Source organism: Chiloscyllium plagiosum, unplaced genomic scaffold, assembly GCF_037043375.1.
Source record: "Chiloscyllium plagiosum isolate Xiang-an unplaced genomic scaffold, Cpla_swu_hap1 HiC_scaffold_32, whole genome shotgun sequence".
Lineage (NCBI taxonomy): Eukaryota > Metazoa > Chordata > Chondrichthyes > Orectolobiformes > Hemiscylliidae > Chiloscyllium > Chiloscyllium plagiosum.
Window position 1 is genome coordinate 32,423,101 of NW_028270170.1, and position 15,122 is coordinate 32,438,222.

Below are 15,122 nucleotides of genomic sequence, written 5' to 3' on the forward strand. Positions count from 1 at the left end.
CGAATGGGGTTTAATCCGCGATTTGGCCTCTCTCTAATGGCCCGAGGCCGTCTCCAGAGTCAAACAGGGCCCCAGACCGTGCGGACGGAGGGTTTCAAACTGAATTCAAATCAGCAGCCGGCCGATCCCGGGGGGTGGGGGGTAGGGTCACCGTTACCAGCACAAAGCTGCTTTATTCCTGACTGGGTAAAGCTATACCTTTCCAGCCGCTCCGGGCACGCTCCGACCAGCCTCAGGATTTCAAACCCGCTCCACCTTTACCGCCAACAGCCCCAGAGACGGCGGCCGCTCGTGCGCAGGGAGAGGGGGAGGAGCGGAGCGGAACAAGTGGGGGATGGGCAGGAGCCGTGTGGAGGGGGGGGGGAGGGGGAGGGGTCTGTTAATTTGGGCGTCACTCCGCGGCTGCACTGGGGGCCGGGCTCGGAGGGGCGGAGACTGCTGTTGTATTTACATAAAGGGGCGGGGCGGTTGGTAAATGAGGGGATAAGAGTGGGAGGGGAAGGGAGTCCGCGTGCAATCTATAGGGGTCTCCCCATGTGGTTGAGGGGCGGGGTCAGTGGTGAAGGGGCCGAGTCAATATCTGGTAGAGACGGCATCAGCTAGTGAAGGGGCGGGGCCGGTGGGGAAGGGGCGGGGTCAGTAGTTCCGGCGTCTTCTGCGGGAAAGAGGTATCTGGAATGTTAGGCAGGCATCGCCGTGGGCATCTGCTGTTCTGTTAGGACCCCCCCTCTCCTCCTCCACAAGATGGCGGCGCCCAGGGGAGAGGCAGCGGTAGCACCGTTTGGAGTATGGCTCAGTCAACGGCTGGAGGAGCTGGAAATAGATGAAGATGTTTACGGCTCGTACATCAACGGAATTTTGCGAGAGGAAGAAAACGAAGAAGAGAAGTCTGAAGCTCTTCAAGCCATATTATCCGCTTTTATGGTGAGTGCAGTCCTGAAACATGGCTGTGTGGGCTTGGTCGGAGTCTTTCTCCACCTTCACTCTCTGTTAAGTGTACTTTCTGCAGTTTATTTTTTTAAAAAAAAAACGCATCGCTCCAGTGTTAACATTGGGAAACATACTTATCTGTTTCGAGTGCTGATGTTGCAATAATTTGAAATGTTTGTTGTTATTCGATACACTGGCTAATTCTGTTCCACCGAGCGGTATATTTAGCCATCTCCCCTCACGTAGCTGCCAACAGTGTTTATATGAAAATAGAAAGACGAAATATTCCACCAGGTCACTACTGAATCTGAGACACACTTACCCTGAGCCGCTCCCAATGTTATGCACTTTATGCGCTGCTTTCTGTATTTTGTTCTGAAAACATTTCATTTAAGGGAGAGGAAGAAAACTGCTTATCTAGCGTTTTTTAAAATTTTCATTTGGATATGAAAGTCGTTTCTCGCAATGCTCAAATAATTGATTTAATTCTCACGGCTTTCTCCAGAATTTATTTTTGGAGTTTTATTCTCTTAAACTATTTATGATTCAAATTAACTGTGGACGGATTCCGAAAATGATCAGGTTTGCAGACTAGATTTTAAAAAAACAGGGAATATGCAAGTATGGCCCAGTGTCTGAAACATTGTGTGATTTATGGGTCATTCATTTTTATACAGCAGGGATAAATCAAGGTTATGGAGTCATTCAGCACGGAAACATGCCCTTCTGTCCAACTCGTCATGGCGACCAGGCTTCCTAAAATGAACTAGTCCCGTTTGCCTGTTTAGCCTGCATCCCGCTATATCTTTCCTATCTATGTACTTGTCCAATAATACTATAGTCCAGGAATAGTATGTACAGATAAACAACTGCTGTCCACTTGGACAAGTTACTGGGGAGCGCCTGCATTTTGATCGTAAGGCAATGAAAGTAGTGCAGTACAATTCTATATATAGAGATAGTATTTGGCTGAGGGAACGAGTAAATGATGGTGTTCCGTTGTGTCTGCTGCATACGGTGGTAGAGGTTGCAGATTTGAAAGCTGAGAAGGAATTTTGTGGAGTTGCTAAATAGCATATTTATGCACATCAGCATTGGAGGTTGCACTGCATTGAAATGCAATAAAATGCTTGTCCTGGATGGTGCTGAGGTTCTCAAAGTTGTTAGAATTGAACTCATCCAGGAGAGTATTAGATTAGATTTTTTTTTTCTGGAGTATTCTATCTCACTCCAGCCTTTATTCACTATAACATTCCTAGGCTCAGTATCAAATTCCTTACTGTGAAATTATGCAACTATCCTGGTAAATGCAGTCTTCAAAAATAGTCACATTGAACTCCAGTTTTAAAAGCGACAGAAATACAAAGGTGGTCATATAGAAACTGGTCTTTTGGATCACCATATTTATGCTGACCAACAAAAACCAAGCTACTAGAATCGCATTTTCCCTGCATTTGATCCATAGCCTACTCGCTCATCCAGATGATTCTTAAATGTGAGAGGACCAGTCTCATCCACCCTCTCAGGCAGCGTGTTTTTTTATTTCTACCACCCTCTGGGTTGAATCGTTTTCTTGGATCTCATCTGAACCATTTATTCCCCACCTTAAACTTATGCCCTCAGGTCTTAGAAGTATCTGCCATGGGGAAAAGGTTCTCATGATCTACCTTATCTATACCTCTCAATTTTGTGTGCCTCAGTCAGACTCCTTCCTCAGCTTCGCTTCTTCAACAGAAAACAAACCAACACTTTTTTTGAGTCTTCCTCCTCACTGAGACTTTTCATTGAGAGAATTGGTGGTTATGAATAAGTATTGATTTTTCGATGACATCCTTGTCACAAATTCTGTGACATATAAGAACTACAACAGGACCACATGCATATGACATAACGTGTTGATCCAGGTCTGGCTATTTTCATGGCAGCAAATTTTGTACTAAACAACACGCATTACTTTTTTAGTTTCTCCCCACTGTTCATGCCCCCTGTAATCTGGGTTCAGTCATGTGACCACTTACTGCTTACACAACTCCGTTTTCAGGATGCTCCAGACCAGTAACTTCTCTTCTTGGGCCCATGGTAGATCATTTTGTAAATTATTTCCCCATCTCATGTAGTGTCCACTTCCTCTTCCAAATGACCGATAACAACACTCCACTGAAAACATCACTGCTTTTGCAATCTGTTATTTCTGGTATGGGTGAAGGTCTGAATGTTGATTGAAAATGATTGTGGCTGGGAACTTGTGTGACTTGCTACCTAGTCTCGGTCCAGGTCTTTTCTTTATTTGTGCATGTGTTCTGTGCTAGACCAGAATTCATTGCCTATCCCTAATTGCCCTAGAGTATTGCATGATGAGCTGCCTTCTCGAATCATTGCAGTCTTTGGGTGTACAGGGACATCCACACTGACATTAAGAAAGTTCCAGGATTTTGGACTGGAGACAGTAAAAGGACAGCAATTACAGTTGCAAATTGTAATGGTATGTGGTTTGGAAAGGAATGTGTAGGTGGTGGTGTTCACAGGCACCTGCTGCATTTTATCCTTCTAGGTTGAAGTGGTCACAGCTCTGGAAAGTGCTGTCAAATTAACCTTGGCCAGTTATTGCAGTGCGTCTTGCAGATGGTACAAACTGTTGACACTGAGCATCACCGGTGAAGGGAGTGAATGCTAAAGGTGATGGCTGGGTGGAGTGTCAGTTATGCTGGCTGCTTTATCATGCATGCTGTCAAGCTTTTGGAGTGTTGTTAGAGCTGCATTTAGCCAGGCAAATGGAGACTGTTCAATAACACTTCTTATTTGATGCCTTCTTGATGGTGGTGGGCTTTTGGAGTCAATTACCAACCCTAAAACTTCCAGCCACAGTTTTTGTATAGCTATGCTCTTCCTGTTTCTAGTCAATGGCAACTAATAGTTGGGGACTCAGTGATGGTAATGCCTTTGAGCATCAAGGGAAAATGGTTGGATTAGATGAGATGTTATTTGCTATTTATCTGCCTAAGGCTGGATGTCCAGGTCTTGTTGAATATGATTATAAACTTCTGTGGAATTGCAATTTGAAATGAATACCAAAATGATCAGTGCCGGGTTCCAGTATGCTGATCCTTGTATAGTAACAACATCATGAACGAAGAATCTTGAGCTACGCCAAAATACACTAAGAATGTGAGAAATATCTGTTCTAGTGTGCTGAAGCTGAATAATAACTTTGATGTTAAAGGTGGTCATGATTACTTCAGCCTGCAGTTGAACTTTCGTTGTCCTTGTTTTGAACCTTATGGTCTTAATAAAACCCAAACTGCTTTGGTGAACAGTTCATCAGCACTGCTTGATGGAATTAATGATGACTTTACTGATGATTGGAGACATGGTGGTGCAGTGGTTAGCACTGCTGCCTCACAGCGCCAGGGACCCAGGTTCAATCACAGCCTCGGGCAATTGTCTATGTGGAGTTTGCACATTCTCCCCGTTGGTTTCCTCCGGGTGCTCCGGTTTCCTCCCATGATCCAAAGATGTGCAGGTCAGATGAATTGGCAATGCTAAATTGCCCAAAGTGTTCAGGGATGTTTGGGTTAGATGCATTAGTCATAGGTAAATGTCAAGTATAAGGATGGGGGAGTGGGTCTCGGTGGGTGGCTCTTCGGAGGGCCGATGTGGACTTGTTGGGCCAAAGGGCCTGTTTCCATTCTGTCGGGATCCTGTGAAATATTATGGTAATTTTTTTAGGTTGAATTTGCCCTTTTTTTGTGTGTGGACAGAACACCTTCACAAAAGGCCAAACCAGTTTTGATCCTTGTACATGACTCTGTTTGTTAATCATGAATTCATTGCTAATTTTTCCTCGGATATAAGCACATACATCTGAAATCCTACTCTTGTTATTACTTTCAGGATGAAGATTCATTGGCAGTAATTTGCAAAGATATAATTCAGAAATGGTCTGAAACCACAAACAGTATCACACAAGAAAAAAATGTTGAAGGTAAAGATCAGGATAATCTCAGATGTCCAGTAATTGCTGTATTTTTGCATATTTTAAATGCATAAAGTCAATTAATTGGGTGAGTATGTTGTATTTATAAATGTTAGATATTACTATGAACATAATTTGAGAAGGAAAAATCATTGCTTCTGTTGGTGTTTGAATTATACAAGTTTAATATCTAACTGGAGTTCTTCTTATTTTTTTTAAGATGAAGTACATGCCATCGCAAGTATGATTGAGAAACAGGCTCAGATTGTTGTGAAACAAAAAGACACTTCAGAAGAGGAGAAATCGAGGAAAGCTGCAGTTCTTGCACAGTATGCAAATATAACTGATGAGGAAGAATATCCTTTCTGGTACTGACTTTTGGGAAGAAGAATTAAGATTTATTCAGTGGAATTATTTTCCTGACATTGATTTGAAAGACTAGGCTTTCTCTTTTTCCATCCTTCCTCTCCAGTAAAAGAACATAATCAGTGAATATTTTTAGTGGGTACAAATTTAATTGGACAGTTCAATGATTTTTGTAAAAAAAAAGCTAAATCTTTTGAAAGACATTGGATAAAAGAAACTTTGGAAAGGAAGAAAATGAATGAAGGTAATGTTAGTAAAACATTTTGCAGGTTGTAATATTATTGCAGTGCTCAATCTTTCCTATGTATGAATGTCTTTAATATGAATGAAGAAAGTGCTAATGATCAAAACTGGGTCAAAGATATAATTTTTTGTATTGTTTAAAAAGTAGACATGATGAAATTAAATCTCTTTCTATTTCTGGCTCATCTGTGTCTTTTCAGCTGCCTGTGAATACCACTTTTCTGGCATTAATGTATTGTAATTTATTGCAAATTGGCAGGTGCTTTGAACTGTGCAAATAATCTACCGATTACAAAGCATTTTTGGATGTCTTGGGGATGCAAAGTCACAACCTCAGGATTCACATTTACACAGGCACCAGCTCTGCTTATCTCAAACCCTCCACTGCCTCTGTTGTGTTTCTTCTACAATTGGATGAACACATTTGTTGCAACTAAGTATTGGGAGGACTGAAGAGGGTTTCTGGTTCTCTCCACAATGTTTGTTCCTTAGCTACCACTGCTTTCGCTTCCTTAACACTCCAAAGACTGAATTGCCTGGCTGGCCTCTTGGCATGCATCCTCTGCAGACCTGAGCTCATCCAAAACTCTGATACCTGTATTCTACTGTCAGGTATGGGATAAATGAAGGAGTGATTTTGTGAGGGAATTCCAGAGCTTGTTAAATGGGAAATTAATAAATCCAGGCATTGTACAACAGTTAAAATCTGGAATGTTATGTGACCAGAATTAGCTGAGCCCTCTTCTGATTTGTGGAGTTAGAGAAGATTAGAGTTAAGTAGGGCTGAAGCCATGGAGGGATTGAGAATCTTTAAAAAGGAGGCATTGCTTGAGTGGGAGATATTATCAGTTTGTGAGCACTTGGATGATACACTAAATCCCATTTAACTGAGTGTATTCGATGGCCTCAAATTTATGCAAGGTAGAAAATACATAAGATTAAAGGCATCATCAATGATGGTCTAGTAACAGATGAACTAAGAGGCAACAATGCAAAAATGGAAATAAATGGTCGAGGTGTTGACATGGGTGAGTGGTCAGTAGCTTATCTCTGAATCAAATATGGCACTGAGGTTGGGAGCAGTTTAGTTCAGCCTCATTACCAGCAAGAGCAATAAAATTTGGAACTTTTAGGGTCTGGAGATAATAGTTTATCTCCCTAGTGTTTAACTGGAGAAAATCTATGCTCACTACTAGATTTTGGATAAACAATCAGATCATTTAGCAACAGTGGAAGAATTGAAAGAGGTAGTGATGGGAATGAATTGGCTATTATCAATGTGTATGTGAAAACCTCCATTTTGCTTCCCAGAACAATTGTAGAGAGGGTCCTGAATCAATTGCTGAGAAAGTAATGTGGGGAAAATGGCATGAGGAAACTATTTGTTTTTTCCCCTTTTGGAGGGAAGCACCCGTCTGTTCAGTGATGAAGAGGCTGAGATAATATAACTCCAAGCCATACAATATGGTTGAAAGAATGAATCTGGTCCTCTTCCTCTGAATTCACTTAGTCAAGTGTTATTTTGGGGACTTTGCCTTTTCTTTGTAAAATCTGGACTGAAAATATGTATTTGTCCCATACCTTTAGTCAATAGAAGGCATACAGTCAGACATGATAGTGTCCTTCACTTTTTTACTGAATGGACATTTCTTAAAATCCCTCCCATTTACCCTGTGTTAACCATTGTAGGATTTTAAGTATTAACAGTTAGAGTGAACAATCTTGTCTATATAACTTCAAGATAATTTGCTTTTCTTTGGATTCTTATCAATTGATGCTATTAATATTTGACATGCTGAGGTTTTGTAATGATGTCTTGATTAAATTCATTGCAGAACCACAGACTTCCCAAAACACCTTGCGCTCTGTTAAGCTTAATTTGTGCCTTTTTCTTAAAAATTTAGTCGAGTGTGAACAACCCACAAGACTAAATCAGTGTTTAGAAAGTAAACACCATCTATTTCTAGTGGAATTTGCCTTTCTCTTTACTATCCACAAATTTATTGCAAACCTAAAGTAAGTAGTGCTTCAACTTTAGTAAATTTCACAACTTAAATGAATTAAAGTAACATTTTAACTGTTTCATATAAAGTGAGAATTGCTACTGCACAGTAAAAGAATCAATGACCAACACATTGATCACAAGGTAGTCATGTAATCTGTATCATTTGTTTTGATTTGCCATTATCTTTATCCTCGTCCACAGAATTTGCTTTCTTGTGTCATTTTGAGGACTGTGCCTCATCATTTTGGGCCTTTCAAAACCTGATACTTCCAGTCTCACTGTCATTTATAACTGTTCCTTGGGCATTCTGAGGATGAAATCACAAATTATTGTTCTAATTTTAACACCTTTTAATGGCCAGATCTGCTAAAGGTGGTTTCATCTTTGTTCTGTATGTCTTTCATCCTACCATTGAACTGCTGCCTGCATTTAGTATCTGGATTTTTTTTAAACCTGAGAGTCATTGAGTCCTCCATTTAATTGTAGATGTTAATCTGTCTATTCAGACAGATTTCGGTGATGGTTATTCTTCGCGTCCCAGTATTTCTTCTGCCACCTTATGCCAAATTATGGGTACATGTAGTTCTCCTGTAACATGATGGTTGTGTTCTTGTGCAATCCCGCATTATAGACAAATTGCTTTAGAAATGGCGCTTAAAGTGTTGCTGATGGAATCGCAACACATGTTTTAAACATTTACCTTTAGAAACTGTCCTCAATTCATAAATCGCGTTATAGCTAATTTGTGTTAATGAAACGTGGATTATAGCATAACGGCCTGTACATTTGTGTCTTTCTTCCATTTGAAATTTGTTTGATACTGACCAAATTAATGTTTGTTTACAAAATGTTTTATTATACTACTTTTGTTTTTAACCTTTTTCCCAGAGGTGAAGGGACTGCAGGTTAATTCGGTTAGCCTCTTTGCCTGGCCTATTTGTTTTCCTGTTTGCAGTACTTCTCCAAGTTACTTTCTTTGGGAATTAATAAATGAGGTTGCATAATGCTACTGTCAGTTCATTCCTGCTGCTTTTTAAAAGAAATGCAGATGTGAGCAGTGGAGGAGGAAAATTAATCCTACATATTTTGGAAAGGTGGATATTGAATGAAATTGGCTAAATTCAGTTTGGTTATAGGTCATATATAAAAAAAAAAGCAGTGTGATCAAATTAAAAGTCCTCCAATGCTAATCATTTGTTGATGTTATTTGTTGCGTATAGTGTAAACTTTTAGTTTCTTTAACTTGAGCACTGAAGATGAAGAATCCCATGGAACAAGTGGAGCATTTAACTTTGAAGACAAATGTATCCTTTTTCTGATGTGTTTATCTTGATCATCTGTTAACAGCTTAAGTTAATTTAATCATAGTCACAACTTCTTTGCAAATTAAGAATATCATTCAAAACTATGCAATATCTTGATCTACTTAAAATTAATTGCACAAACTATTGAAGGTTATTGTGGGGCAACAATTGTAATCTCTTTATTTAAGAAGCCATTTGTAATTGTCGTATAAAGTTTATCTGTAGTGTTTGGTTGCATGGAAAAGCTGCTGGTACTTCACAGCTTTAGGGTGACACGGTAGCTCAGTAGTTAGCACTGCTGCCTCACACCTCCAGAGACTCCGGTTTGATTGTAGCCTCGGGTGACTGTCTGTGTGGAATTTACACGTTCTCCCCTTGTCTGTGTGGGTTTCTACTGGTTGCTCTGGTTTCCTCCCACTGGCCAAAGATGTGCAGGTTAGGTCGATTGCACACTATGGTCAATTTAGCGTGGCCAGACTGGGTGGATTAGCCATGGGGAATGCAGGATTATCGGGCTCGGGGGTGAGTCTGGACGGGATGCCCTTTGGAGGGTCAATGTGGACTCGATGGGTCGAATGGTCTGCTTTCACACTAGGGATTCTATAACAGGGTTTACAGTTTATCAGATGAGTTCTTCAGCATTCTGACCTCAATACCCACCAGTAACTATGATCAATCAAATGTCCTAAAGATTAGATTACAGTGTGGAAACAGGCCCTTCGGCCCAACATGTCCACACCAACCCGTCGAAGCGTAACCCACCCATACCCCTACATTTACCCCTTACCTAACACTACGGGCGATTTAGCATGGCCAATTCACCTGACCTGCACATTTTTGGACTGTGGGAAGAAACCGGAGCACCCGGAGGAAACCCACGCAGACACGGGGAACGTGCAAAGCTTTGGTTATTTTTCTCGTTGCTTTGATAGATCAGTTGCAATAGTAATAGTTTGTAATTAGATTTGACTCTAATTAAAATAGTTATTTAAAAACAATTACTCGGGATAAAAATCTTTCTCATTTGAGTTTTAAGAGTCAAATCTGCACATTTGATATGCAGAATAATCTTGAATATAGTGTTTTTTGCAAACCAATAACTTTTTTAAAAAAAGCTGCTCTAGTCATTGTATGCTAATTTCTACATTGAACTGCTGTAGCCAATAGAATATACTACGTGGTATATTTAATAGACTAGCAAGCAATGGGAGAGAGAGGTTGCTGAGAGGTGAAGGAGTGATGATATTGGGGGACTTTATCTCAGTGTGGAAGGGGCATTCAGAGTAGAGTGGGGGAACAAATTTCTGACACATAAATAAAAGGTGTATTTGAGTACATTTTCTGCCAGAGGACAAAAGGAATTATGGGATGTGAGAAAAGAGCTTTTCAAAAGAGCTGGTACACGTTTAATAGCTAAGTAACCTCTTCCTATAGTGTTATTGAAATACCTTCTCCACATGTACAAAGTTTTATACGTTGTATGATAGATTTCTGATCTTTTCAAACATGTTCAAATTATGAATGTGGATCTTTTTAACTAAGTAGTCCAACGTGAGATTTGCAAGTAAGTTTACTGAACTGGCACTTGCCCACCTTTATATCATTTTTCCTGAGACATTGCTTATAGAAGTTCTGCTTTGAGCTTATGTGGTCATGCAAGAGATGTAGCCTGTTCAACTTTTGAGCCCAGCCCCATAGAAAACCTTGTTTGTAATGCTGTCCGGCTATTACACTTAGACGGTGGATATTGTAGGTAGTTTGAGCTCTGTGCCTGTCATTGTCTTGTATTCCTTAACATGAATTACCATTCATTAGTAACTAACAGACTCCATTTACCTGAATTTCAAACAGATTTACTTAACAGAGAAATTGGTCAGTTGGAGCTGCAGAGTCTAATAAACCAACATTGTTTTGCTTCCAACATCTTCTATCCTTCCTGAAATAAGATGAATACAGCACACTGTATTCCAGATGTGGTAATATACCATCTCAGTTTTTCTTTTTTTTTTTAAGAAGATTTAAGAGTATTGAGTACAGTAGTTGGGAAGTTATGTTGTGGCTGTAAAGGACATTGGTTAGGCCAATTGTTTGTTGGAATACTGCGTGCAATTCTGGTCTCCTTCCTATCCTCTGTATGGTGAATAAATCTTCTATTACTTTGGACAGGGGATTGATGGAATCTCGTGAGGGTGTTTCTTTACGCTGTTGTGATTGATGACTCTGGTATATCTCCCACATCCTCACTGTCTTATCATTAGCATTGTTAATCTCTGGCCACGCTATAATGTCCTGTGACAGGCATCTTTTCCTGTGTGACCACTTGTCACTTTTCAACTCAAGTGTGGATGTTGTCCAAGTCTGCATTTAGATATGGGACTATATCTCCTAGATGTAGCCAGGACAGTGTGTCTTGCCAAAGAGTTTTGCGTATAAAAGTCTTTCTCTTGAGATATCAAGTTCATACGTGGATGGAGAAAAGCATTTGAGAGCGTGCAGCACTTCATGTATCATCCAAGGCCATCTTGTGATAACTTTCCATTGTGCTTTCACTTGTAGATCACTAGCTGTATCTTTCTGCAGCTGATTGCATTTGTGCAAAATTCATCAAATCGATCTTGGGCACATCTTCCACCTCATCATTCATGTTGAGATTTGGTAATCTACTCTGCATGTGAGAGAACTATTTTAGTAGCAGAACTTACTGTTGCCTGTATCAGTAGTTTGTGCCAAATTGTTTCCAATGGCTTTTTTGGTGAATTGCTCAAATGGGTATGTATGGAATCTTGTGACACCAAATACAAGAGCAAATACTTTGCATTCTGTTGGATTAATTGAATGTGCTTCCAGTTGACTTGGTCCTCACGAAACAGGCTTGAAGTATTGACTCTGTGCAACCCATCCCATTGACTTGTCACCTTTACATTACAACAACCATTGACATTTTCTTATTGACATGTTCAGAGATATTATTACAGACCTCTGGGACAGGTGAGTCTTGAATCTGGATCTCCTGATCTAGGGACACTACCACTGTGCCACAAGAGCCCTGCTACAGCTGCCATATCGAAGATTACACCTAACAGCTGAGAGAAAAGAATTAAGGATTAATGTATCGTCTTCACATTTGGAAAATGGGTCATGCCAAAATGGGTGTTGCTTTGTACCAAGTCACTCTGCATTTTTCTTCAAGCCCACTGGAAATTATATTTACATTTTTGTAGGCTTTATTTGGTTGATGACTGTAATGCTTCTCAATCATGAACTGCTGCTGTTTGAAGAGATGGGAAGTCCTTTCATTATTTTCCTCAAAACAGTCTTCGTGCTTATTCTTGCTGTATGCCAGGATGTCATCTTGACTGTTGGAAGACGTTATTACAAAGTTTCAACTGTTGAATGGGGCCAAGTTTACAGAAAACTTTTAAGGCAATAATTGTGTTCTTAAGTTTGACAACTGATTAAGACATGCCTTGCAAGTTGATTAGATGCAAACACAGAAAATGCTTGAGAAACTCAGCAGGTCCAGCAGCATTGGAGAGAGAAACACAATAAATGTTTCAAGTCTGATATGATGACTCTTCATGTTAAATTAGGTTATGATTCTGAAGTTGGCAAGGAAAAATCAAATAGACTTCACCTGTTTTCAAGCAGCTGTAATGCTATATCTTGAATTTATTTTATCAGATGAACTTCCAACCGTTAGGGCACCAGGATCCCACTGCCCCTTCCCCAAATTCTTGGTAACCTCCAATGTGAGGCTGTTTTGTTGTTAGTATGCTAGTTCTGGTGTTTTGGAACCCATGATGCTTTGCACATGCTATGCCAATTCTGTATATACATCTGAAAAGTATTTTATAATTCTTTGCTGGCAGGCCCAGCATTATTGCTTATTCCTAACTGCCCTTAAGGTGGTGAGCTGCTTCCTTGAACCACTGCAGTACATTTTGTGTAGCCCCCAGTGTTATTTTGGGAGGGAGTTCCAGGATTTTGACCAATCAGCAGTCGAGGAATGGCAATATATTTCCAATTTCGGATAGCGAAAGACTTTGAGTGGAATTTGCAGGTGTTGGTTCTATTCTCATGTATCTGCTGCCCATGCCTCTTTAGATTGTCATGGTCATAGGTTGGAAAGTACTGTCTTAGGAGCCTTAGTGAATTTCGGCAGTACATTTAGACAACACCACTGCTGCTACTGTGCGTTGCTAAGCAAGTTCTGTGAGAAAGCACTGTTGATTTACTGATGTTGCACTGTCTCATCTGTTTATGAATTTAACTAAAAATGAGGTGTTTTGATAGGATTACTATCTTTTTGCTATGGGCAAATTGGATGTTCCTTGGTCATTCATCATGATTTTTAGGCAACCTGACATCAGATAGGCAGAAAACCTCAAATCGTACAGAAAAGTGAAAATTAGACTTGCTGTTTGGGTTTGATCAGGAAAGTGGCTTTAATAGAGTAGGCTAAGTTGAGTGTGTATCCTCAGTATATTTATAATAAGGACACCTCCCACGGAAGTGGGGCCAAGTTCTGCTTCTTTGACTTCACCATAGGCTGTATTTTTATTTTCTTTCAGTTCTTCTATTTCAAAATAATTTGTAAAGGAGGTAGTAAATTAAACAAAAATCATGAAGAAAAATTATTAGTACCCTTGTAACAATGCCATTTGGTATAATTCCTTAATTTTGATACTAGCTCTTTTCAAAAACACAAATGTTGAATCAGTTCTTGTTGCAAAAAAAGCAGAAAGAGAGAAGGCTCGGGAAGATGCACAAAAAAAGAAGGAGCAAGATAAACTACAGCGAGAGAAAGATAAACTTGCCAAACAGGAAAGAAAAGAAAAGGAGAAGAAGAGAACACAGAAAGGAGAACGAAAGCGATAGATTATTTGAAAGATATTAGACTGGAGTGTGCAGCTGTTCAGAGCTACAAGTTTACATCCACAGGTAATATGAACTGTGAAACACCAATGACTTTTTGGGGGGGTGGAAAATTTTTTTCTTCACAAAATGCCAAACTTTTGTGAAATATTGTGTCAAAATTGAAAAGTCAAGGTCATAGTTTTTTTTAAAAAACTCTTGGATAGGTTACTAGTGTATCATGAATTGTTTAACAAGATATTTGAAACTTTGAATGTGTTTCAGTTGGTATCTAACACTGTTAAGTGAAAATAACCCACACAGAAGAAATTAGTTGAAACACACTACAGCAGAGCCCCTTCAGTGAAGGAAAACATTTGTTAGTTTGATGAAATGTACCTAAAAATTGACCTAATATTGACTTTTTCTCAATGTATTTTTATAGCTAGCTTCTGGATAGCTTTAACAATTCTTGACTGAAATTAGAACATCACTTCCATCGTGGCAGTACCTGAGAGAGAAAGAGTTAAGGTTTCAGGTCTGTTAGAGATAACTCTTTTTCTTCTCTCCACAGATGCTGCCACACAAGCTGAGTGTTAACTATCCGTTTTATTTCAGATTTCCAGCATCAATGGCATTTTGTTTTTGTATCACTTTTACTTTTTGTCTTTTAGAAATGATGTACTTTCTACCACTGAAACAGAAAACATCTACTGAACTTATTTGAATTATTGTTTGCTTTTTGGAAAATAAAATATTTTTCACTGTAGGCATTATCATTTTATTCATAATAAAAGTAAATTTACCATCTTGTAGATATGAAACTTGTTACTCAAATGAAGATTTCTTTATAATCCAAGTACAACATATTAAAAGGAGGAGGGTTAGTACTGATGGGGCCAGACAATACAGTTGAGAGTCAGTGATGAGGGAGCACAGCATTATCGGGGGCGGGGTGGAAAGAGGTGGGCAATGCTGAGGGAACATCGCATTGTTGTAAGGTCAGTGCTAAGATAGCGCAGTACTGATGGAGCTGAGTCATACAGTCAGAGGGTCAGTGACCCTCTGGGTGGGGAGCTCATTGCTGAGGCAGGCCTGCACTGTCGGGAGGGTCAGTGCTGAGAGATCAACACTTGAAAGGAAGCATTTCTAGGTCTACAAGACTCAAAAAGCCAAGAGAGCCATAATATGCAGAATGGTCCTTATTCTGTGTCATATTATCCTGTGATTACCTTCTCCAGACTAATTAAAAAATTCTGTTTGCCACCACAAGCTATAAACAATGTGGGAAGCCATGTAACTTCTATGGGCTGACCTAGGCTCAATGGGTCAAATGGCCCTCTTATCTTTACTGGCAGATCCCTTCTCCTGCAACTGTGTAGCATTTGAAGGATTCCCACACGAGGGAGAAAGACTCAACATCACTGGGCTTTATGATATTTATTTA

The 15,122-nt window shown here is 39.8% G+C and overlaps 2 protein-coding genes across 4 annotated transcripts in view; one reads left to right on the forward strand and one right to left on the reverse strand.

The window, feature by feature from the left end:
- The window catches only part of LOC122539973 (uncharacterized), a 49,800-nt gene extending 49,505 nt beyond the window's left edge, over positions 1-295 (reverse strand). For both annotated transcript variants that reach the window (XM_043675220.2, XM_043675218.2), the window contains exon 1: positions 199-295. The gene's annotated coding sequence lies outside the window, so the exon portion shown is untranslated. The remainder of the gene's footprint in view (positions 1-198) is intronic.
- Positions 296-695: 400 nt separating this feature from the next.
- ccdc43 (coiled-coil domain containing 43) lies at positions 696-14,499 on the forward strand. Of its 2 annotated transcripts, XR_015752508.1 has the most exons (6): positions 697-924; positions 4,822-4,912; positions 5,124-5,259; positions 8,769-8,821; positions 13,512-13,762; positions 14,350-14,499. XR_015752508.1 is itself a non-coding variant. In XM_087977891.1 (5 exons), exons 1-5 carry the CDS (start codon positions 745-747, stop codon positions 13,697-13,699), a joined length of 648 nt encoding a protein of 215 aa, XP_087834017.1. In that variant the 5' UTR covers positions 696-744; the 3' UTR covers positions 13,700-13,712. The 2 variants fall into 2 exon arrangements, 1 of the variants encoding a protein (XP_087834017.1); XM_087977891.1 differs by lacking the exon at positions 14,350-14,499 and having other exon boundaries at positions 696-924; positions 13,512-13,712.
- Positions 14,500-15,122: the final 623 nt, after the last annotated feature.

Coding starts and splice junctions, on each gene's coding strand:
- ccdc43 (XM_087977891.1), top strand. CDS start 745: ATGGCGGCGCCCAGGGGAGAGGCAGCGGTAGCACCGTTTGGAGTATGG. Junction 925..4,821: donor CCATATTATCCGCTTTTATG/GTGAGTGCAGTC, acceptor TATTACTTTCAG/GATGAAGATTCATTGGCAGT. Junction 4,913..5,123: donor ACAAGAAAAAAATGTTGAAG/GTAAAGATCAGG, acceptor ATTTTTTTTAAG/ATGAAGTACATGCCATCGCA.